At 35.5% G+C, this 26,740-nt stretch overlaps 1 protein-coding gene across 5 annotated transcripts in view; it reads left to right on the forward strand.

The window, feature by feature from the left end:
- Nucleotides 1-26,740, forward strand: part of LOC127858630 (histone-lysine N-methyltransferase SMYD3-like) — an 82,728-nt gene that overhangs the window by 8,669 nt on the left and 47,319 nt on the right. For 4 of the 5 annotated variants that reach the window (XR_008038993.1, XR_008038991.1, XR_008038992.1 and 1 more), the window contains exons 2-4: nt 12,073-12,136; nt 21,861-22,026; nt 26,009-26,139. Coding sequence is in view for 1 of the 5 variants with exons in the window: in XM_052395844.1 (XP_052251804.1) it covers nt 12,073-12,136; nt 21,861-22,026; nt 26,009-26,139 (361 nt within the window). In the remaining 4 variants the exon portion in view is untranslated. The remainder of the gene's footprint in view (nt 1-12,072; nt 12,137-21,860; nt 22,027-26,008; nt 26,140-26,740) is intronic. The other variant, XR_008038994.1, reaches the window with a different exon arrangement.

Raw genomic sequence — 26,740 nt, forward strand, 5'->3', positions numbered from 1 at the left:
TTATTCCACAGGTTCCAGATTGTTAAATGTACAGTCTAACCTGTCAATAAAGACCACTTAAGGGATTTGGTTGTTGTGGTCTTTGTTCACAGGTGGTCTTTATTGGCAGGGTTGATTGAAACTTTGCAAAATATGCTAGTAGGATTATAACAGGTACCTTATCTATGTATGTGCTCTATTGCTTAAATGGTTGAATACTAATGCATGTATAATGTCATAAAGGATTGAAAACACAGTTTTTATTTTATATTTATTATTTCAATTTCCTTATGTTTTTATTATTTATTTCATTAATCATATCATGTATAAAAAACTATTGACATACATCAATATGTACTTGAACTGACAAATTCCGTATCGATAATCTTTGCACGTCTTATCACGGAGAAATTTAAGAAATGAATGAATAACCAGGGGTTTTTCAGCACTGTCTGCGCCTCCGGAAAACGGAGGCACTCCCAAAGCAAACTGACCCGATCCCAAACCGAAATTATAAAAAAAAATCCCAATTTAAAAAAAAAAAAAATTTTTTTTTTTTTTTTTTAAGAATGAAGTGTTTTATAACTTGTGTGACTAACCAGTGTTTGTTTTGGTAAAAAATATCTGCTATAAGGTTTTGACTGTACAGTTCTTATCTCAGAGTGTAACTGTAACTGAAAAACAAAACTGCATTACTTGAATAAACGTTGAACATGCCCAATATTGCATCTGTTTATATAAAGAAGACAAAATAACAAATAAAAACAAATTTATTTGTTAAACCACTGAATTATTTAAGCATGATAAATTCACATTTTTTTCCCAAATGAGCCGTTTCATTGAAGCAAAAATTCCCAAAATGGCCAATTTTGTCGATAAAAAATTCCCAATAAGGTCAGACTCCTTTTCCCAAAATAGGCAGAAAAAACCCTTATATAAAAATGTATGTTTGTAATTGGCATTGTAATTGTAATGAAACCGTAAATTTCCTTAATGAGTTGATGAAAGACCTAAAACTTTGTTTGATATTTTCGGCAATTAGTACATTAATTACGAGTCACTAAAATACAGAGGCAACTTGTTACACTTTCGACAAACTGATAAATGCATAAAGGAAGCAGGCGGCTACCAATTAGCAATGTGTGTTAAGTAAAGAAACAACTGCTTTTGAGTGCAGTAAACTTTCACTTGCCAATATCTCCATAGCGACCGACAAGTCTACTGGTTAGATGTTTATCACGTGACTATCACATTTTTTTTATTGAAAGTTGCGAAATCGTTGATTGTTATGATTGAAGTGGTCTTTGTTAGGTATCAAAATGGACATTTGGGAATGTAAAATGGCGGTCCTTGGTCTTTGTTCACAGGTGGGCTTTATTCGCAGGTACAATATATAGTGAAATCTTTTGGGAGGAAATCGTTGTGGTCTTTATGGACAGGTGGTCTCTATTAAAAGGTGGTCGCTGGGACAGGTTGGACTGTACACCTATTGTGTATGGTTTGGCTTTTCTACAACGAATATTGACCGAAGTAGGGTCCGGGGGGGGGGAGGCAAATTTTATGATACTGCTGCAGGCCTTTTTCTGCCTATCTCACTCGTCCGATAGTCGGACCCATTCCCAATGACAAATATGGATGTTTTTTCCCAATTATTAAAAAACAAAACAATTTCTGACTGAAATAATCGAAGCCGAAAAATGCATTTCCCAGTAGGTAACATGTTTTAAATTATCGGGCGCCGTGTTTAAGCGTGCCAATGGGAATTCTGCGTAAAACGTCATCGTATCGAGTGTTCCATAATGCAATTTTGCGATCTTGACACTTCAGACAAAATGGCGGCCGCTTGTGTCTATGCATTTCTTAAGACACATTTACGGCCATTTTCAGTTAGAATTAGCTTTTAAATATTGAAGTGCTGGATTATTCATAATTATCAGGTATGTATACAACAAGTGATAACCATGTGTACGCATTAATTATTGTAAACTGGTTGAGAATCGATATCAATGGTCTGAGGTAAATAAATCATTAAATGTGGACTGGTTTCACTTTCAACGTTACTGTGGTTCGAAAGAATAAATTTGGGTAAAAAATTACAGAAATCGGACCCAGCATCAAACATGTCGCATAATTCGATAAACTATCGAAATATGTACAAAAATTTGACTCGAAAGGCACACAAAAACTGAATGTTTTGTGGGGAAATACTACCGCCAGTCAGTCTACAGTTAACCCAGAATCTGACTCGCCCATTAATATTCCCAGTAGTCCAAGTCAGAATGTCAGTTTGTGTTCCCCAGAAGAGGTTTCTGAGCAAGCAAGTGATGAACATTTTGCCACTGCCATATTAAGAGGCACTAGCCTTTGTAGCTTCTTAACATTTCAATACTGTACATTTATGATCTTCAGCTTTACTTTTGTGTTTCAAAAAATGGTTGCCTTCAGACATTAGGCAACTTGAATTTTGAATAAGAATAAGTTGAATGCAGGTCCTTCGAGTCGACTGTGAATATTCATAAAAAATCATTAATGACATATCAAGCATAACAAAGTATATGGGTTTTTTTTTTCATACAAATACTTACTTTATCAGTGGACAATGACTGTTGCATGTTAAAAAAACAGTTTAATACTTTCTTAGCATTTTTGGGCAATACCTATGTATAAAAACATTAGATTTAATAATAAAAACAGCTTTCCAAATAATGCTTTTGTTGATGAAAAGTCTTCCCAATTTTGAAGATTTCGCGACTCGAAAAAAAAACAAATTTTGCTAGGTACTTTTTCCGAAAATAGACAGAAAAAGGCCTGTGCTGTTGAACCTTGCAATTGGGGTAAGGCATTTTCCTTCTGAAATCACACCCTCGCACATGGACCCATTTTTAATTTGAATAAATCGTTGTAAAAATGTTGGTCGATACTCTCTAAAACTATGGAATAATGGTTATTACAGTATTGTATTATCTTTATTAAAGATTATTCCATTTGAAACAAGAAATATCTTTTTAAAAAGATATACCGCGTTGATTGTGGTTTGAGTTGGTGAAAGGTAAAGAGTTCAATGAATGAGATCAAAGATAGCGAATGTCTTTTTCTGTGCAGTTCTTAGCTGCATCACACGCAGTACGGGATGTAACGCGGAGTTTGCGCGGCTTATTTTACATTATTACATATTGCTGGTCAAAACCTATTGATACAAAACAGAAAACCAAAAAAAATTGAAGGGAAATTAAAACATATGAGTCAACCGGCTACACGCGAAGTATCCGTACATATTTAAAATATTTATACGCGCGTTCTTCGAACAAACCTGTTTTAGTGGTTTGTCGGGCATTGCTATTTGATTCGATTATTAACAGTATGGAGAATCATCGCGCTCATACTTAATACATATGGTGGAATAATTCTTGTTAAATAAATCAAAAATAATATTTAAAATGGTTTTGTTGAAAACACATTAAGAATCTATTTTTGAGATACCATAATTATCGCTGAATATCTTCATTTAACATATATATGGCCTAAAGAAAATTCAAGTTCACCTAGTTCACGCAATAGCGTTTATATTATATGACGATTATATTACTGGCCGCGAACTGACCTTTATACCTTGCGGGTTGGAATGCAATGCATTAAAGTGAGGCCACGCTTACACTGCTGGAACAACGGCTTGTTTAAAACTTTATACTTTAACATGGCCAAAACAAATATCAGAATAGGGAAAAACGATACTTTTATGAACTTAAATATACTAGTACACAGACAGGAATATGGAAGTTATTACTAAATATGAGAACATAGCCTTTAAGGACAAAAGCTCTGGTGCTGGCAATCCTCTGAAAGTGTATTAATTCGTGTATAGCTGCGGGAAACGTTGTTTGAATTTTATTGGACACTTACAAAGGTCAGGTAAGGTCAAAAGTGACGTTAAACAGCTACACCGAAAGAGATTCTCTCGTCTTTTGCTTCAGATATGTCGTCTTCGAAATGAGGCGTTATTATAGACTAGATACAAGAGTCTGAAACGGCTTTGAAAATAAAACAAACTATACATTTATTTCTATTGTATATATTTGGATAACTTTGAAGAGATAACAATAAGAAATACACACGTCTTAACAATACAATACATATGGAATATTAAGCTAGTCAATTGTTCCAAGAGTTTGTATCACTCGAGTGGCTTGTGTGATGAAGTATCACACGAGAGGCGGAGCCTCGAGTGTGATGCGAAATAGCACAAGCCACGAGACTGATACAAACTCTTGGAACAATTGACTAGCGCTATATTCCTTTTATTATATACAACAACTAACGAAAACAGTTAACAAATGTATTTTTTACTTTAAGAAAACTGACAAAACAATGACTAAAACGGTATGCCATAGTTTATTTAAGACGCTTATGAATACAGTTTATGTAAATTAACGTGTACACATTCGAACCGGGAAAACACAGGTTTCCGACACGCTTACCTTAATGCCATCGTTAATCCAATTTTTATAACAATTAAGTTGACAACTTTAATCCGATGTTAATAAAAAAAACGTTTAAACGATATGCATTTCCACTTCTATCTCCCATGTCTTTATCGAAACTTAGTTTAAACCACACTATTTTATTGTATTCCTATCGAAATATACATTTATGAATGATAAACACACACTCCAAAATACGTTTTTAACAGATAGTTTACTGCTAAAAAACACCATGTCCTTACAGAGTTTAGATAAAACTATTGTGTTTTGTCACAGAAACGACATCACACAATGTACTACGTAATATATTTCGTAAATAAAATATTTCTATTTTCGGTGCGTGTAATGTGACGTCATCATTAAATGGGTCGAAGTAGTCTGGCTAGTATGGTAATATGGAATTGGAAACAGCGAGTAGCGTAATACGGGATTTTTTATTTCAACGATTGATACAACCTGTATTTTGTTAAAAGTATTAAACAGGTATATAATAAAGTATTGTATTCACCGCACATAAATTGTTCATTTTATTAATAAGTTCGATTACATCATCATTATAATTATCATTACAACATAATCGTCATCATAATAAGCGTCAGCATCATAATAAGATTCATCATAATAAGAATCATCATCATCATCATTACAGCATAATCATCATCAGCATTACATCATATTCATCATCATCATCATAATAATAATAATCATTATAATTATCATCATCATTACACCGTAATCATCATCATAATAATCTTTTCTTCATAAATTCCGTTACAAAATATGGGAGGCTGTACATAACAATTGATTTAGGAATTGAAATTAATGAATGAAACTGTTATTGTTTCGTAGACAATTATCAATTTATTTTCATAAGCAATCAATGTAACAACTTTATTCTCATTGACAGCATACACTTGTTCCTGTTGTGATACACATCGTTAATGCACTAAACAGATGTTGTTTTCTTTAATTACCCCGACCCCGTCATTCATGATCGAATGAAGCCATTGTCTAATACACCCGCACCTATGCCAGGTTTTATTATCTTTATCAGGTTGTTAAATACATGTGTGATGTGTATTCAGATCAACAGGTAACAAAAAGGTAAATTTAAGATTATAAATGGTCGATAAATGATAAATATAAAAAAATCTTACAGAAGAATTGTGTCCGTAAAAATTGAACTGACTATAAAATGAATTAAAAAATTTGCATTTTTTAGCTCGACTATTATATATGAAATATATATAGTGGAGCTATCCTTCTCACCCCGGCGTCGGCGTTAGCATTAGCGTCCGCGTGCAAATGTTAAAGTTTTCGTACTTCCCCAAATATTTTCTTTGTCCCTTGACATATTGCTTTCATATTTTGCATACTTGTTTACCAACATGACCCCAACCTATAAACAAGAGCAGACAAATTTATCAAGCATTTTGTCATAATTATGGCCCCTTTTCCACTTTGAATACCGGTATGCAGCAAATGTTAAAGTTTTCGTACTACCCCATTTATTTTCATTGTCCCTTGACATATTGCTTTCATATTTTGCATACTTGTTTACCAACATCACCCCAACCTATAAACAAGAGCAGACAACTCTATCAAGCATTTTGTCATAATTATTGCCCCTTTTATACTTAGAATATGCATATTATTGATAAAGCTATGTTAAAGTTTGCGTACTACCCAAATATTTCCTATATCCTTTGACATATTGCTTTTATATGTTGCATACTTGTTTACCAACATGACCCCAACCTATAAACTAGAGCAGACCACTGTATCAAGCATTTTGACATAATTATGGCCCCTTTTACACTTAGATAATTGAACATTTTGCTTAAATTGCCATAACTTCTTTATTTATGATCACATTTTATTATTACTTTGACAAAACAACACTTACCTAAACCACAATGGATTCCACCCAAACAATACCCCACGCCCCTATCCAGAATCCCTTCCCCCCCCCCAACCTCCCCCCCCCCATTTTTTTTTAAAAACATCATCTAATAAATTACCACACCCCACATTATACCCCCCCTCTCACCCCCCCTACCTCCCCCCCCCCATTTTTTTTAAACATCATCTAATAAATTACCACACCCCACATTATACCCCCCTCTCAGCCCCCTACCCCCCCCCCCCCCAATTTTTTATTTTTTTTCCTTTTTTTATTTTTGAAAGATCCTCTTATAAATTATTGAATATGAACAATGTCCCCATGATGGCTTACGTTATACTGTCAAGCACTCGAATAGTCGAGCGCGCTTTCCTCTGACAGCTCTTGTATTATAACCATGTCAACGATTTTACTATGTTAATATATGTTCAAGCTTACATACGAAAATAACCATATATATTTAAAAAATATATCACGACCACGAAGCAAGGTAATCACGCTTTCGCGGTTATGACACATGTATTGTTAATTGTCATCACCCGCCCGCGGTAATGTACGTGTCAATTATGTTGTTAATTCATCTGTCACTTTTATAATGATAATCCCTTTATTCTTGAGTAATTAAACCTGGGAATCTTTAATTGTCGGTATGATCTAAGCCTTTGCTTCTTTTTATTAATATAAAGGAAAATATGACATGAAACAAATGTGCTAATATCCAAAAGTCCTTAATTATCACAAAATTAAAGATACCTCAAGATACCTGAATTAATTGTAATAACTCAAAGTAAATCGATAATTCTAAAAAACTTATTTAATGTTTTTTTACCACTTTTTGTATCATTTCAATACGTCTACTCCAAAACAACGAACGAATTTTAAATTTCCAAAACGGAATTTCGGGACAAAAAATCTGTAAGTACGTTCTTTCAACCCACATGATCCCTATTGTTGTGTAGCCTGCTACAAAGTACAAGGTGTGACATAAAGAGATTATTTCTCTATCGTCTGTCTGTCTGTCATAACTTTTGTCATTCAGAATATGCTTGCAATAGATGTGTATAAGGTCAGGTATCAGGCATAAAAACGCACCAGAATGCGCCATTTGATGCTAAAATTTGAAAAAATTTCTGGGGGAGGCCTCCGCGGACCCCCACCAACGGGATACAACCTCCCATATCCATCCCCTCCACGGCCCCAATGTCAATTTGCTTCCGATGCCCCTGTAACTGCGAAAAACTGCGAAACAACCGACAAAAAAGCAAAAAAAGCTTTAACATATCAAACAAGTACTCATCATTTACATCTTTAATCAAAAGCAACTATTTAACAAACGAACCTACAATCGATTTAATTAAAAAAAGACACAATTACACAAATTGGTAACAGTTTGTAAAACGATGATGGTGTCTAATTAATTTTATTTAATCAATCATAAAATCAAAATCAAAATTACACAAAAGAACCAACAAACTAATTAAGCATATCAACCAAGTACTCATCATTAACACATTTATTCACTCAAGAGAAAATGCCAACAAACAGACTGTCAATCTATAACCGCAATAATCAATTAAGTTTTAACGAAAAAGGTGTAATAAAATATAGGGCCAAATAAGCCTGGTCGATTTGTGGCTGAATAAGCTTGGAGCCGAATCAGCCTGAAATTTCGGACTGGGCCGAAAAAGCTTTGGGCCGAAAGAGCCTGTTACCCAATTTAGCATATATTTTCGGATTACCAGTTTGGATGAAAATTATGTTTCGGATATGAAATTCAGATAAAGAGCAAAATAACAAGTTTTTATATGACCACAATGTGTATCTTATTTTTATGCCCCCCTTCGAAGAAGAGGGGGTATATTTTTTTGCACATGTCGGTCGGTCAGTCCGTGGGTCCATCTGTCGGTCGGTCTGTCCATCCACCAGATGGTTTCCGGATGATAACTCAAGAACGCTTGGGCCTAGGATCATGAAACTTCATAGGTATATTGCTCATGACTGGCAGATGACCCCTATTGATTTTCAGGTCACTAGGTCAAAGTTCAAGGTCACAGTGACTCGAAATAGTAAAATGGTTTCTGTATGATAACTCAAGAATGCTTTAGCCTAGGATCATGAAATTTCATAGGTACATTGATCATGACTGGTAGATGACCCCTATTGATTTTCAGGTCACTAGGTCAAAGGTCAAGGTCACAGTGACTCGAAATAGTAAAATGGTTTCCGGATGATAACTCAAGAATGCTTACGCTTAGGATCATGAAACTTCATAGGTACATTGATCATGACTGGTAGATACCCCTTTTAATTTTCAGGTCACTAGGTCAAAGGTCAAGGTCACAGTGACTTGAAACAGTAAAAAGGTTTCCTGATGATAACTCAAGAATAACAAGCAAATTCGTTGAATTGATATCCCCCGCCAATATTCTTCTGGACACAAATGTGTTATATTTGAAAAAAGCATTTTTTCAAGATACAAAGGGCCATAACTCCTTTATTATCCAATGGTGTACAATGCCATTTGGCGTGCATCATCCTCTTATCCATATATATACTCATACCAAGTTTCAATAAAATCCGCCAAAGCACTTCCAAGATATGGCTCTGGACACAAAAAAGCATTTTTCCAAGATACAAAGGGCCATAACTCTGTTATTACAGATGGTGTACAATGCCATTAGGCGTGCATCATCCTCTTATCCATATATATACTCATACCAAGTTTCATTGCAATCCCCCAAAGCACTTCCAAGATATGGCTCCGGACACAAAAGTGCCGGACGGACGGATGGACGGAAATACGGACAGAAAGACGGACAGACGGACAACGCCAAAACAATATCCCTCCGCCTATGGCGGGGGATAATTAGGCCTAGGATCATGAAACTTCATAGGTACATTGATCATGACTGGCAGATGACCCCTATCGCTTTTCAGGTCACTAGGTCAAAGGTGAAGGTCACAGTGACAAAAAACGTATTCACACAATGGCTCCCATTACAACTGACAGCCCATATGGGGGGCATGCATGTTTTACTAACAGCCCTTGTTTAATTCCGTTACCAAGACAAAAATGCCAAACAAATTAAAAAAAGGATCTGCAGACATCTCAATATCTGCATCAGGATTCAGGGCCATCTGAATACTTGTTCTTGACCTGAAAACAGAAAGTAAATAAAACAATTATCACAGATATATTTGTTACATTTGGGAATAAATTTAGACAGCATAAATAACAAATGAGTACCATAATTTATGTAAGTGTTCTCAACCAAAGTATCAAAACCATTAAAGTAATATTTATCCTCAGTTCTTCCCACTTACATTGTTTACCCCTTTCACAAATAGCAACTGAGCCAGAAGTAAACTGTTATTTACCAGAGTTGGCATAACATTCTTTTTATTTGAATTCAACCATGGTTATCTTAGCCAGCCAGGTGTTTTTTGTCCCGATTTAATAGCCCAAATTCGGCTATATTCCCAATCGCAAAAAGTATACCCTTTTCCCAAAATTTGCTTATCAATTCCCAATCGGGAAAAAAAAACACTTATGACATCAGCTTTTTCGCTTTTTAACAAAGCTGGTCAGGTCTGGTCTCGTTAGGGTTTTACAATATACCTCGATTTGGATTACGTCAGCATTATTTGTGTGCCCGATATTTTCCGTGTTGTTCAGGTACTTATTACATGTATATTTGCGATGAAATTCAAGCGTTTTGTGCTTCGGCTGAATGGAAAACAAAGATGTCGCTCAATTCAAATATTACATGAAAAAGATTCCTAAGCAAAAACCTGGCCAAACAAAAACTGTTGATTGTTTTGAAGCAAGCGTCATTAAATAAACAAACATCGTCATTAAGTACAAGTACTCCCATTTAAACTTCTTCCATTGTAAATTATAGTAATTTAATAACCAGTGGCTCTTTTGCATCGTCATCGTTGATTTCCGAAAGCAAAGTGCTGACTTATATTCAACATGTTGAAAGCAGTAGTTCTTCAGAAGAAGATAAAGCGCCTCCTAATAAAATGGTGCCTGTTGCAAGATTGTTTACCTTGACAAAATATGAGGCCAGGTATTCATTGTTGTACTATAGTGGAAAACTGTTGATCATGATGGTTTTTGTGATAAAAGATGTTGAACTCTTTCATGTAGTTTTTCATCCCAATTTATATTCCCAATTCCTTGAAAATGCCGATAAAATTCCAAATTTCAAAGCCATGGGCTATCTTCCCAAAAAACTGAAAAAAAAGCCAGCATTCTCTCACTGAATGGTGTTTTTGCGATCATTAGCTATCACACTCTGGTATGAGTTCACTTACAAATTAAAATTGGTGGACAGCTGTGTTGTTGTAAATGAAATTAAGGTAAAACATTTGTTAAACACTCCAATTTTTCCTTCTATTTCCAAAATTCTACCTTATGTGACATTTTATAAATCATAATTGATTTTAAGTTTTTATACGCCCGTTTAAAAAAAACGGGACGTATTATAGTTTCACCTTGGCGGCGGGCGGGCGGCGTCCATAGCAGTGTCCGCTCTCTATTTCAGATAGTTTTCATCCGATCTTCACCAAACTTGGTCAGAAGTTTTATCTAGACAATATCTAGGTCAAGTTCGAATATGGGTCATGCCGGGTCAAAAACTAGGTCACAGGGTCACTTAGTGCATTTCAAGCATTTAGCATGGTGTCCGCTCTCTATTTGAAGTAGTTTTCATCCGATCTTCACCAAACTTGATCAGAAGTTGTATCTGTACAATATCTAGGTCAAGTTCGAATATGGGTCATGTCGGGTCAAAAACTAGGTCACGGGGTCACTTAGTGCATTTCAAGCATTAAGCATGGTGTCCGCTCTCTAATAGAAGTAGTTTTCATCTGATAATCACCAAACTTTGTCAGAAGTTGTATCTAGACAATATCTAGGTCAAGTTCATATATGGGTCATGCCGGGTCAAAAATAGGTCACAGGGTCACGTAGTGCATTTCAAGCATTTAGCATGGCGTCCCCTCTCTAATTGAAGTAGTTTTCATCTGATCTTCACCAAATTTGGTCAGAAGTTGTGTCTAGATGATATGTAGGTCAAGTTCACATATGGGTCATGGTAAAGTTATCAAGTTGTCCAAAACCTTCAAACGGGCGTATCTTATGACAGTTTGGCACTCTTGTTGACTCTATGTGGTCTGCCATTTTTAAAATCTTTCATTTTAATATCAAAGTAATTGGCAAAAATTTACTAGCTTATATCATGATATTAGCAGGCTTTTATGATGGCATTCAATTATTTTGTTTAAATTGTATATTGTTCAAGCACAATGTCAATAGTGCGCAGTGCTTTTTGTGTTTAAAATGTGTGGCCAAAATTTGGCCCCATTCACAATCTCAAAAGTTATATATATTTCCAGAATTAGTGCCTAAAATTCCAAATGGAAAGATTTAAAAAAATGTATCAAAATATCATATCATCATTTTGACCCAGCTCTATTAGTTGATACTTAGCAAATATTATATAAAAAAAACACACATTTTTAATTTAAATTGTATAGATATTCAAATAAAATAACTCAATTCCACAATTTTAGTCAAACCAACGTGATTTCCCCCAAATCCAAATGGCCTTGATCTCATTCCCAAAAGGGTGAAAAAAATAACTGCTGTGGTCATCATAAAATTCAAAACAGTCATTCACAACTGGTTTCTTTTTGACTTTGTAATCCCGATGTCTTAAAAAAATGCACAGGATGCAGTGGGGTATATTATTGCAATCGCGTTTGTCAGGTAAGATTGAAAGAAGTACTAAACATTGGTGTTTTCATTGGACTAGAATTGTATATCATTTCGTTGTCTTAAACCAGATAACAGTCTCCGCCAAACATGGTCGGACCGACGGACATGTCCTGTACAATTTTGTAAGGTCCTGCCTGTCGGTCTAATTTACAGGACCGATTGTCCGGTAAAAAAAAAAGAGAAATTGTTGATTATTTATGTTTTTACGGCTCTGAAAATTTTCCGCGTTATATAAATAGCGATCGCGTCTGGGCAGGTATAAAACCCGGAAATGCGGGCAGGTATAAAACCCGGAAATGTCCGGAAAACCCGGAAATCTTTTAGGTAAAACCCGGAACCAATATAAATGGTTATAAATGCATTATTATTAGTCCGATATTAATTATAATGGTACCGTTGTAAAGGAGATCCTCTACAGTTTCTAACCATATCAAAATATTTAATGGCAGGGTCGTAGTCGGCTTGTAAATCACGGACAAAGTCTGCCTGTTTTAACGTTTTTTTTTACACACGCAAATGCCGTAAAGAAAACCCGGAACCGATATAAATGGTTATAAATGCATTGTTATTCGTCCGATAGTAATTATAATGGTACCGTTGTAAAGAAGATCCTCTACAGTTTCTAACCTCTACAGTTTCTAACCATGTCAAAATATTTTATGGCAGGGTCGTAGTCGGCCTGTAAATCGCGGACAAAGTCGGCCTGTTGTAACGTTTTTTTTTACACGCAAATGCCGTAAAGAAAACCCGGAACCGATATAAATGGTTATAAATGCATTATTATTCGTCCGATATTAATTATAATGGTACCTTTGTAAAGAAGATCCTCCACAGTTTCTAATAATATATAAAATAGTTTATGGCAGGGTCAGAGTCGGCCTGTAAATTGGTCTTTAAGCTATCTTATATATGTGACTACGTGCTATTTTTTTGGAGAAATGAAAGATTCAAATGTGTCTTATTTATATTTTATCCATGTATCATGTGTATTCAGTGTCATGCGAAAATAGATCTTATTTCTTAATTTCCACCTTCACACTTTATTAGCGCCGTCTTTAATTAGTTCAGTAAATTAATTATTTTAATATAATGTGCAACGGTGAGGTGGATCAATTCTCGTTGTTAATTTAAAGTACACACCACTTCAGCAATAAATGAAATCAGTTATTTTGGCTGTAAATCCAATTTTTTCAGTACAGTAGCCATGTTCCTGTGTATTGAGCTGATAAGATCACCACAGCAAGTTGCTAATACACAGTGTAGACTTAAATGAAATCGGCTATTTTGACTGTAAATCCAATTTTTCCAGTACAGTAGCCATCATGACCATTTTCCTGTGTATTGAGCTGATAATATCACCACAGCAGGTTGCTAATACACAGTGTAGACTTCCCCTGTTTTTTATTATAGTATTTGTTATTTACCTGCTTGGAATAAATGACGTGTATTCATTCGGGTCTGATGGCGTTATGTAAAAGGTCATTTAATGCGAAAAGCTGGTTTTCTGACATAATTTTTCAATCATTTAAATAAATAAAAAAATGAAACAATGAACATGTGTAATTTAATTCGCAACTCTCGCTTAACTCAACGTTCAATGGGACGCGCATAGTCGTTTTAAAAATTATGTACAAATATAATATGCTATACATTGTTTTGTTTATTTACTCAAGAAGTACCAGAAAGAAACATTGTTATGTATAAAGCGCTTTTCTTTTGCAAAATTCTACATTAAATAAAGAAATATCGTATTTTATTGTTAAGTGAACGTGCTTGATATATATTCATAAAATAGCAGTTTTTTTAAACAATCGGACTTTAACCTTTAATTTGATGCAAATGAAAAGAAAAACTGCCTTTTTTATTTTTAAACTTAAATCAATATTTAACGAAGTCATTATTGACTAAATAAATATGTACATTTTTTCACTCCATTAAAATCGGCCCTTATAGTTTACTTTCATGTGTATATAGAATAATTGAGTGCTTTTCGGTGTTTCTGTGCTGGCGCGATAGTGCTTTTCGGTGGCAAATAAAAATACTATTGTGCTTTATCTTTAAACTTTAATCAATATTTAACGAAGTCATTAATGACTTAATTAATACGTACATGTTTTCAATCCATTATAAACGGCACTTATAGCTTACTTTTATGTAAATATGAAGAAATTGAGTGCTTTTCGGTGATTCTGTGGGGTTATGGAGGTTTCGGTAAATGACAAGTTCGGTAAATTGATTTATATAGTAAATGCCGTGGAGGTTTCGGTAAATTGGTATAAATAGGGATTATCGCACCTTTTGTCGATAAGCGTGCACATTAATTGAGTATTTATTTATAGAAATGTTCATACACAGATGAGTCCATGGGAGAATATACCACTTTAAAATAACATTTTAATTAACTGATATCATCTTTTGCAACGTATAACCAGTATGTTCAAAGGCCAACGCGTTTGTAGTTTTACCGCAACATTGCACAATCATTTAAAGTTTTGAAACAAGTTCACTTTTCAAATAAACAACTTGATGTACCGTATTGCGAAAGGATTTATTTGACATTTGATCAAAACGGGTTTTGCGACTAATTGACTGCATCAACATAAGCGATGGGATGAGGATATATTAGATGTTGTTTTTGTAAAATTGGTTTTGCCTGCGAAAACACTATTTGTGAATTATAAAATATTCTCCGCCCAAAGATTGTTTCGCATATGGCTTGGTTAATTATTTCTTGTTTTGATTGCATTGACATTCCTCTCAAAATATATTCTAGCATCATACGTTAATGTTCTTCTGGCGGCGCCACATACATTATTTCCGTGGATTTTGTTTGAATGGGCAATCGCGGTTGCCAAATATATTTACATATAAATGAATATTTTAACCCCAGAAATATTACCATGACTTAAGTCAAATAACCAATTGCCTTGACATAATATTAAATTATCAAAATATTATATATTAAAAAAACGAATTCTCGGTTAGAAATTTGTGTAATAAACTGGTTTTTATTTCACTTGATTGAAAACGTGGCATTTGTACTCTAATAACACTGGCATGTTTTGCAAACGAGGCAACTCGCTACGTATAGCGACCTTTTCTTTCGTAAATAGAAATGTTATGCTTCATATCCGGTTGCGTGTTTTTCTGTTTACCTGTTTTATCGATTGAGTTTGAAATAATAAAGGCGTTTTGAAATTAAGGTAACGCACTTCTTTTTAAATGAGTCATGTTTATAGGCAAATCATATAGAAATGGCCATTTCTACTGAATTATCAAACGTGCAAACTGTGGGGTTCCATCTGGAAGAAAGTTTGTACACATTTATGTTTCCTTTTTCAGAAATAACGGCTTACTGGTTTTGGTGCAATATATAATTGTGGATAAACATATTAAATATTATAATATTATAATATATTATAACGGATGCGAACACACGCTTTATACAATGCGCATTTCAATGGAAGCTATTTTTGTATCTTAAAGACCCAGATTACTGACACGAACCACTTTCTCAAGGAAACTCGGCCAAACTTTTGCTATAAAATCCCCTAAACAACAATAAAGAACATAACATCAAACATGATTTCTTTATGACAGCATTTTAGGGAAACAAAATTTGATATAATTGTATATGACTTGATATGGATTTTAAAATGATTTGCCTGTTTGAATAAATTGTCACAATCAGTTCCATTGATGTGTTTTGATTTCTTACTATGAATCATCATTGAACATTGAACAACAAGTCCCAATTTATCTTACGTTGCCTTAATATGGTACACGGATGGGAGAAGTTTACCATCATTTGCTTTTTTTGGTCTTATTTTTTACTTGAAATAATCAAGTTTTGATTATGCGTGTTTGACTAGGCGGGTGATTTCCATATTTCTCAATTTAATTTACTGATTGGCTGAAATTATTTTCAATGTGTGCATGAATCAGCGGGTGATTTCCAATATTTTTCAGGGTAATTCACTGATTGGCTGAAAGTAAATCATACATACGAGGCTCAGTGACGGTGTATATTTCAGCGACCAGAATACATTTGTGAAATAATTAGGTGTATGATTAAATCAGTGAAATACTCATTTCAATTAAGTATCAGGGCGTTTGCAATATTGCAATATTCGGGATGACTGAACAACATTCTTGAGTACATCAGGTAAGCCTTTGATGTACAGCGACTTCGATTTCAATGAAATGTTTTTGGACCAACTTAATATGAACTTTTTATCAAAATGCGTTTGGTTATATATATAATGGCGTTACATATAACACTTTATGCATTCAGCTACATTCAAATCAAGTTTTAAATATAGCATTGAATTCGAATTCACGTGTAACGTAATTCGCAATTATATGGTCCGCTCGCTAGAAGATATTATTTTTATTTAAGGCAATTATTCATCTCCCTATAACATACGGGATAACAAATACGACAAACAACACTAACACTCTTTACAACGGTACCATTATAATTAATATCGGACGAATAATAATGCATTTATAACCATTTTCGCTTTGATGCTTCGCCTTATTTCATATTATGCTTTCTCACAATATTTTTTACATATTTCGAAACAGTGGAAGAATACCATAACAACGGTACCAAAAATGTATGGTCGGTTGGAAAAAGGATGCTTTTATAACCCCTTTTAGCTTTTCCGTGTTTTCCTCAAGACATTGTTCTGTGTAAAAAAAAACACGGTATTTTTCGGTCAACTTTTACCGCGATTTACAGGTTGACATTGTCCCTGCCATAAAATATATTAACATCATTAGAAACTGTGGAGGTCCTTCTTTGCAACGGTACCATTATCATTAATATCGGATGAATAATAATGTTTTTATAACCCCTTTTACCTTTTCCGGGTTTTCTTTACGGCATTTGCGTGTGTAAAAAAAAACGTTTAAACAGGCCGACTTTGTCCGCGATTTACAGGCCGATTCTGACCCTGCCATAAACTATTTTATATATTATTAGAAACTGTGGAGGATCTTCTTTACAACGGTACCATTATAATAAATATCGGACGAATAATAATGTTTTTATAACCCCTTTTACCTTTTCCGGGTTTTCTTTACGGCATTTGCGTGTGTAAAAAAACCTTTAAAACAGGCCGACTTTGTCCGCGATTTACAGGCCGACTACGACCCTGCCATAAAATATTTGACATGGTTAGAAACTGTAGAGGATCTTCTTTACAACGGTACCATTATAATTAATATCGGACGAAAAATTATGCATTTATAACCATTTATATCGGTTCCGGGTTTTCTTTACGGCATTTGCGTGTGTAAAATAACGTTAAAACAGGCCGACTTTGTCCGCGATTTACAGGCCGACTACGACCCTGCCATGAAATATTTGACATGGTTAGAAACTGTAGAGGATCTTCTTTACAACGGTACCATTATAATTAATATCGGACGAAAAATTATGCATTTATAACCATTTATATCGGTTCCGGGTTTTCTTTACGGCATTGGCGTGTGTAAAATAACGTTAAAACAGGCCGACTTTGTCCGCGATTTACAGGCCGACTACGACCCTGCCATAAAATATTTTGACATGGTTAGAAACTGTAGAGGATCTTCTTTACAACGGTACCATTATAATTAATATCGGACGAATAATAATGCATTTCTAACCATTTATATCGGTTCCTGTTTTTCTTTACGGCATTTGCGTGTGTAAAAAAAACACGTTAAAACAGGCCGACTTTGTCCGCGATTTACAGGCCGACTACGACCCTGCCATAAAATATTTTGATATGGTTAGAAACTGTAGAGGATCTGCTTTACAACGGTACCATTATAATTAATATCGGACGAATAATAATGCAGTTATATCCATTTATATCGGTTCCGAGTTTTCTTTACGGCATTTGCGTGTGTAAAAAAACGTTAAAACAGGCCGTCTTTGTCCGCGATTTACAGGCCGACTACGACCCTGCCATAAAATATTTTGATATGATTAGAAACCGTAGAGGATCTTCTTTACAACGGTACCATTATAATTAATATCGGACGAATAATAATGCATTTATAACCATTTATATCGGTTCCGGGTTTTACCTAAAAGATTTCCGAGTTTTCCGGATATTTCCGGGTTTTATACCTCCCCATCGCGTCTTTCCGTTCCAACGCTCTACTCTACGGAATTTTGCGATGCACCTGATTGGTCCATTTTTTTGCGTCGTTACCATATGACGAATGCTCGTCAAGACGGTCTTAATCCATGACGGCCTAGTCGCTGATTAAGATAATTATAAATCTGATTATTAAATGATACAAATATCAATTTGTATGGACGTAATCGAGATAGTAATTAATAATTGTGATCATCTTCATTCGCAATGTCATGATCTTGACTGTCAATGTCCTGCGTGAAAAAAGCTGGTGATCAATTATCTAGGCCGTCGTCGGTTTAGGCCGTATTGACCAGATTCCTCTCTGACATGCGCACTGAGACTTAGTAACAAGAATCAACAAACGCTACCGCCGAGTTTGAAAAATGTTTGAAAAAGGTTTCTACGATATTACGAGGGAGCGACTCCCGGTGGAAATCAGAAAGAGAAGTGGAAAAAATATGAAGAAAAAAGGCCCGAACGAAAATTTTGCGAAAGTTGGAAGTTGGGCATAGTATGACTCAGACTGTGTTGTGGATTTTCGAAATGAAAATGAAATGCTCCTTATGGTGGACGAACCAGTTATCGAACACCTAAGAAATTAAGTTAAATTTGCAAACACTTAAAATAACAAAAACAATTTGTTTTAACAAATGACTAACAGTTCAATCATTAAATAACTTATCTGTAAAGTTTTCAAGCAATTATCCGTCAAGAATTCATAACAATGATTCCTTGTTTATTGTCACCTCTAGCAGACAAAACAAAATGGCGGCCGATGTAAACATGACCTATTACCGAACAGTTCATAAATACTACTCCAGTGAATATAAACAAACACGAAACTGAATATTTTTTATTGAAACATGAAAATTAACAAAATTAGAAAAGCATGTAGCTTTGAACACAAAAAAACAAGTCTATTCCTCTGCAATATTGTGGCAAGGACAATAGAACGGGTCATTTCTCCTGACAACATTTGTGGCTGTGCAAAACTGCAAGTGCACCCAGTGGCTACAGTTATCAAAGTCACACTTGGCCCACTTGACAAATATCAATGATACGCAGTTAGCAAGTTCTTTGGGCTGAAAGCGGCTGCATACACAACAAGTTTCATCATCATCTTCATCTTCAGACGATTCAACATCAGTGTTCAGATGGGAGGGTCCAGGCTCTGGGTAAGTGTGTTGTTTTGTTGATTGTTTTTTTTTCAGTTGTTTGTTCCTTGTTTGTGAAACTGTTTCTTTTATGGGCATAAGCTTCGAATGTTTGTTGGATTGTTCAGTTTGTTGCTTGTTTTTCTGTTCATTTGTTGTTTCAGCTCTTTCCCTTAGTTTCTGTTCAATTACCGGATCTGTTATTTCTTTGCCAGATGTAAATTCAAGAATGTTATTCTTTCTCTTTCTATTGTTATATTCTTTCTTTTTGTTATTGACAACTTCTGCTTCATAGAAGAAAACATCAGGATTTCTTTCATGCATGTTTTTGTTGATTTCAGGAACAGATGGTTCAGCAACATATGGTAGCGAAGTGGTAAAATGCTCCTTGCTAACAGCTGACTCGTCAACAGGAAAAACACCTGATTTCTTGAAGGCAGATCGAAGATTTTCCACAGACAATGCTGCTACGTATGCAGCAGATCCAAGAGGAGCAACATTGTACCTTGTGATTTTGTAGAGGGATTTTCTCTGATAAATCTGTGACACATGGAGTTATAGATTTTTTGAAGGGGTCCAAAACAACCCAAATCAAGGGGTTGAAGGACATGGCTTGTGTGGGCCGGTAAGATGAATAGAATAATGTTATTCTTCTTTGCCCAATCCAGCACTGGAACATTTATGTGGCTTTTATGGCCATCAAGCAGAACAAGGATAGGCTGTGACTTGTCCACTCTTTGCACATATCTGAGGAAATGGGTGTCCATGTAGTGTAGAAACACAGCTGAATTTGACCAACCACTGTCAGACATACAACCTGATGACCCTTGTGTAGACCCTTGTAACAGATCTGCATTCAGGCGTTTCCCTTTGAAAACAAAGAATGGTGGAAGCTGTGTGCCTAATGCGTTGCCACATCCAATTATTGTTGTAACGCAGGACCTTGACGAAGTAACTGCTGGTGCCTTCAATGTGCCACTTATTATGAATGGTGGGGTATGCTCTGTTTGGATACCTTTTTCGTCAATGTTATAGACACACTCAGGTTTGTTGTGGAGGTCATGTTTTTCAACAACGCTCATCAAATTGTTGAAATATTCATGAACATTGGCCTCTGATGTGGCTTCAGCTCTGTAGTTGGACAGTGCCCTCGGACGAACAACTCGCAACTCAGGCCATCGCTGCTGGAAACCCTTAAACCATTTCACAGACAAAGGTTTATCATTTGGCCTCTTACCAAGGAACACTGCATAGTTTGTAGCACTTGCTACAACTTCACTGATGGTATAACCATACCCAAGGGCAGCCATTGTCTTGACATGGTCAACTAGTTTGACCTCTTCTTCCTGAGAGAAGAGTGGAGCTGGTCCGGGTTTGAGGCATTCAGGGTCAATAACCCCTTTCACACGGTCCCATAGTGTAGTATGGGGAACACCATACTGTTTTGCAACAGTTCTTACTGGCAAGCCACTGTCTTTTACTTTTAGGTATGCATTGTGAAGAGCTGTTGGTGAGTAAAGACCGCTGTGTTTAATTATCTTCTTAGGTTAAGACTGAAAAGAAAAAGAAAAACAAACTTAACTTTATGATGATCAAATGTCAAGAAAGAAAAGCTGGACTATTTTTTCGGAACTGTGCTGAAGCTCTAAGAGCGATAATAAAACAAAGTCACATGACTATCACATGACTGTCACGTGACCCGGACTCGACGAAAAAATCTACGTCTGCTGCAATCAAAATTGCAAATGGAAATACGCTTTTTGGTGTGTAAATGCACGTTTTGATAAATGCATTCAAAAAGTAATAGCAAAAAACACATAAAACCGTGTAAATAACAATAAATGCATTTCTTTTACCTGTTTTCGGCGCATTTATTGCAAGCTTAGTGGACAAGTAGGTCACGGACTTCATAATTGACCATTTGTTTATGGATGTGACGTCATGCGCACTTTTGCGCATGCGCATATAGAACCAAAACAAACCGTCCGATATCAGGTTCTGTTCGATAATAGGTACTTACACGATAAATCTTTTTGTACATAGTGCAATTGTAATGATAAATGTGTTCAATAGTTTTCAGAACATGTTTCATCAAACTAAACAAGTACCATGGATGGCCGCTTTTCGTGTTATTTTATTAATATATTTATGTAGTTGGTAGGTCCTGTAAAAAAAGAGGAGGTCCTGTATTTTTTCCCAGTTTACAGGACCTACTGTCCTGTAAAAATTTGACTAGTTTGGCGGAGACTGAGATAAGGGTAACTAGTTCAGGGGCTAATTTCCTTGATACTGTTTACAGATTTGTCACTAAAACTTCTTACCATCAGTGTTATGAAAATTTACACAAAATAGAAATTATTTTGTCTCATTGTGTGTACAAGTTATTTTAGTCTCTATGTGACCGTGTTTTCTCTTTTTTGCAAGAAACAAGATTGGACAGTTCACAAGCTGGAGTGCAAATGTCTGAAGGCTATTGCTCCTAAGATTCCGATGGATTCTGTGAGATTTCTGTTGCGATTGGTCATCAGCCTGAACCTCAATCTTCCCATGAACAATCCGTGGTCGAGAACTGTCGAAGATTTGATGTCTCGTAATATATGGTTTTTAGCTCATCTATTTTTTTGAAAAAAAATTATGAGCTATTGTCATCACCTTGGCGTCCGCGTCTGCGATGGCGTCGGCGTCCGGTTAAGTTTTGCGTTTAGGTCCACTTTTCTCATAAGGATCAATGCTATTGCATTCAAACTTGGTACTCTTACTTACCATCATGAGGGGACTGGGCAGGCAAAGTTAGATAACTCTGGCGTGCATTTTGAGAATTATGTGCCCTTTTTATACTTAGAAAATTGAAAATTTTGGTTAAGTTTCGTGTTTAGGTCCACTTTATTCCTTAAGTATCAAAGCTATTGCTTTCATACTTGCAACACTTACTAACTATCATAAGGGGACTGTGCAGGCAAAGTTATGTAACTCTGACTGGCATTTTGACAGAATTATGTGCCCTTTTTATACTTAGAAAATTGAAAATTTGGTTAAGTTTTGTGTTTAGGTCCACTTTATTCATAAAGTATCAAAGCTATTGCTTTCATAATTGCAACACTTACTAACTATCATAAGGGGACTGTGCAGGCAAAGTTATGTTACTCTGACTGGCATTTTGACGGAATAATGGGCCCTTTATACCTAGAAAATTGAAAATTTGGTAAAGTTTTGTGTGTTGGTCCACTTTACCCCTAGAGTATCATAGATATTGCTTTCATACTTGGAACACTCGCAAACTATCATAAGGGGACAGTAAAGGACAAGTTGCATAACTCTGGTTGTCATTTTTTATGGAATTATGGCCCTTTTTCGACTTAGTAACTTTGAATATATGGTTAAATTTTGTGTTTAGATCCACTTTACTTCTAAAGTATCAAGGCTATTGCTTTCAAACTTCAAATACTTAAATGATATCATGAGGGTACTGTACCTGGCAAGTTGAATTTTACCTTGACCTTTGAATGACCTTGACTCTCAAGGTCAAATTATTAAATTTTGCTAAAATTGCCATGACTTCTTTATTTATGATTAGATTTGATTGATACTTTTACAAAACAACTCTTACCTGACATACCATAATAGACTCCACCCAAACCATCCCCCACGCCCCCCGAATCGAATCCCCCCCCCCAAAAAAAAAATATTTTTATGTCCCCCACTATAGTAGTGGGGGACATATTGTTTTTGCCATGTCTGTTGGTCTGTTGGTTGGTTGGTTTGCGCCAACTTTAACATTTGCAATAACTTTTGCAATATTGAAGATAGGAACTTGATATTTGGCATGCATATGTATCTCATGGAGCTGCACATTTTGAGTGGTGAAAGGTCAAGGTCATCCTTCAAGGTCAAAGGTCAAATATATGGGTCAAAATCGCTCATTTAATGTACACTTTTGCAGTATTTCAATATTCAAGATAGCAACTTGATATTTGGCATGCATGTGTATCTCATGGAGCTGCACAATTTGAGTGTTGAAAGGTCAAAGTCAAGGTCATCCTTCAAGGTCAGATGTCAAATATATGTGGCCAAAATCGCTCATTTTATGAGTACTTTTGCAATATTGAAGATAGCAACTTGATATTTGGCATGCATGTGTATCTCATGGAGCTACACATTTTTAGTGGTGAAAGGTCAAAGTCAAGGTCATCCTTCAAGGTCAGAGGTCAAATATATGTGGCCCAAATCGCTAATTTTATGAATACTTTTGCAATATTGAAGATAGCAACTTGTTATTTGGCATGCATGTGTATCTTATGGAGCTGCACATTTTTAGTGGTGAAAGGTCAAGGTCAAGGCCATCCTTCAAGGTCAAATATATGGGTCAAAATTGCTCATGTAATGTCACTTCTGCAATATTGAAGATAGAAATTTTATATTTGAAATGCATGTGTATCTCATGGAGCTGCACGTTTTAAGTGGTGAAGGGTCAAGGTCAAGGTCATCCTACAAGGTCAAACATCATATAGGGGGACATTGTGTTTCACAAACACATCTTGTTTTTTTATTAAGATCATCTAATAAATGACCACCACACCCTCACACTGTACCCCCCCCCCCCAACCCCCCCCCAATTTTTTTTTTTAAACATGGTTAAAAAACACAAATATTTATTTTTTTTTATTTTTTTTTTAAATATCGTCCAACCATCCCACCCAAGATTCCCCACCCCCCCCAAAAAAAATATTTTTTTTTTGCATTTTTTTTGCATTTTTGGAAGATAATGTAATAAATGACCACACACCCACAATATACACCCCTCTCCACTCCACCCTTCCCTCCTTTGTGATTGAAATTGAGATAGGTCCCTTCACATTTAAAAAGAAAAATAGATGAGCGGTCTGCACCCGCAAGGCGGTGCTCTTGTTTAATTATGCACATGTCTAACTGTCTGTATGTCCGTCCGTCCACCAGATAGTTTCCGGATGATAACTCAAGAACGCTTAGGCCTAGGATCATGAAACTTCATAGGTACATTGAGCATGACTCGCAGATAACCCCTATTGATTTTGAGGTCAAAGGTCAAGGTCACGGTGACCCGAATTTGTAAAATAATTTCCGGATGATAACTCAAGAACGCTTATGCCTAGGATCATAAAACTTCATAGGTACATTGAGCATGACTCGCAGATGACCCCTATTGATTCTCAGGTCACTAGGTCAAAGGTCAAGGTCACGGTGACCCGAAACAGTAAAATGGTTTCCGGATGATAACTCAAGAACGCTTATGCCTAGGATCATGAAACTTCATAGGTACATTGATCATGACTCGCAGATGACCCCTATTGATTTTCAGGTCACTAGGTCAAAGGTCAAGGTCACGGTGACCCGAAATAGTAAAATGTTTTCTGGATGATAACTCAAGAACGCTTATGCCTAGGATCATGAAAATTTATAGGCACATTGATCATGACTCGCAGATGACCCCTATTGATTTTCAGGTCACTAGGTCAAAGGTCAAGGTCACGGTGACTCAACTTAGAAAAATTGTTTCCGCATGATAACTCAAGAACGCTTATGCCTAGGATCATGAAACTTCATAGGTACATTGATCATGACTCCCAGATGACCCCTATTGACTTTCAGGTCACTAGGTCAAAGGTCACGGTGACTTGACACAGTAAAATGGTTTCTGGATGATGACTCAAGAAAGCTTACGCCTAGGATCATGAAACTTCATAGGTATATTGATCATGACTCGCAGATGACCCCTATTGATTTTCAGGTCACTAGATCAAAGGTCAAGGTCACAGTTCCAAAAAACGTATTCACACAATGGCTGCCACTACAATTGACAGCCCATATGGGGGACATGCATGTTTTACACAGCCCTTTTTATTGTGTGTTTCTGTTTGATCCCTCAATTGGTATTAGTGGCAGAATTCTATTATTATTTATGTTTTAATATTTATGACTGTACGGGTAGAATTATTTCTCGGTTTGAAATTTAAAAACAAATTTGAACACAATTATGATGTTCATTTTGCTATAATTATGTGAAGAAACTTGTTTGAAATCATTAGATAGTAAGTTGTGTTGTTTTATGTTAGTTAAAACTTCACTGCAAATATTTATGTACCATTAACGTGGAGTATATATATATAAGCCTTGCTCTGTGAAAAAGGGGTTTTTAATCATGTGCGTAAATTATGCTCATAGGTTAGCTTGTGCAGTCCACATAGGCTAATCAGGGATGACATTTTCCGCTTTTATGATATTTTTTGTTTCAGGAAAGTCTCTTCTTAGCAAAAGTGTGCAACTTGTATTATTCTACATAAACAATGGCGTATTTTTTCCTCTTTTTAATTTTTTATATAACATAGTTATTACATATTTCTGCATATATTAATCCGGTGTCAAATGATTTGCCCTCTACTTTGACAATCTTGAGTACATCAATAATTTTTTAATTTTTGCAGTCATATATTCAAAATATGTTTGCTTTTGTTTAAGCCATTTTCCATTGATGATATTGCAATCATATTCTGTCAAGTAACTGTTAAATTTGGGATTGTCAATTGTCGATTTTTCAGACACGGATGAAATCAAAGCTGACCCAGATCGAAGTGCGCAGTTTACAAAGGTCGCTTACACACTGTCCGAGTATGCAGGGAAAACCGTCACATTACCTGACTTGCACGGGCTTCTCAAACTGTATGGAAAGGTACAGGCAGGAAGGTCCTTTTAGAACTTAAAGTACTAAACTACAATTTGGAATTAATTATTTTGAAATTTATCAAAGCAAGTAAGTAAATAACAATCATGACAATTCTTGAGCCTCTTTAAAGGAAGCTTGTGTACATGTGCTTCTGCCGGCACAAAGGTATCAACATTTTTTATTATTAATGTAAAACATTAATTTATTGCAAAAAATCTGGATGTCTACAATCAATAGTCATTTTTGTTGTCCAAATAAAAACATAGATATTTATTTCAGGAATTTCTGAGATAATTTTCATTAAAAAGTTACTTGAACACAAATTATTGTTAAACATTTTAAGGATACAAGTGTATGATAAATATGCCCAATTCCAAAAACTAGGGGAGAATATTTTAGCACCTGTTGGGTAGTAGATCAGTACGTAGGTCCGTAGATTGGTCCGTAGACCTTTAATTTCTGCATGACATTAAGAGAACGCCTCCCCTACAAACATGCAAATTGGTTTGATGGTTATTTGGGATTTGAAGGCAAGTTCATATGAGCTTGTCTCATCAAATTATTTATTACTTGATCTTGATGGAACGTCATTAGAAGGTTTATCATG

This window comes from Dreissena polymorpha, chromosome 14 (assembly GCF_020536995.1).
Source record: "Dreissena polymorpha isolate Duluth1 chromosome 14, UMN_Dpol_1.0, whole genome shotgun sequence".
Lineage (NCBI taxonomy): Eukaryota > Metazoa > Mollusca > Bivalvia > Myida > Dreissenidae > Dreissena > Dreissena polymorpha.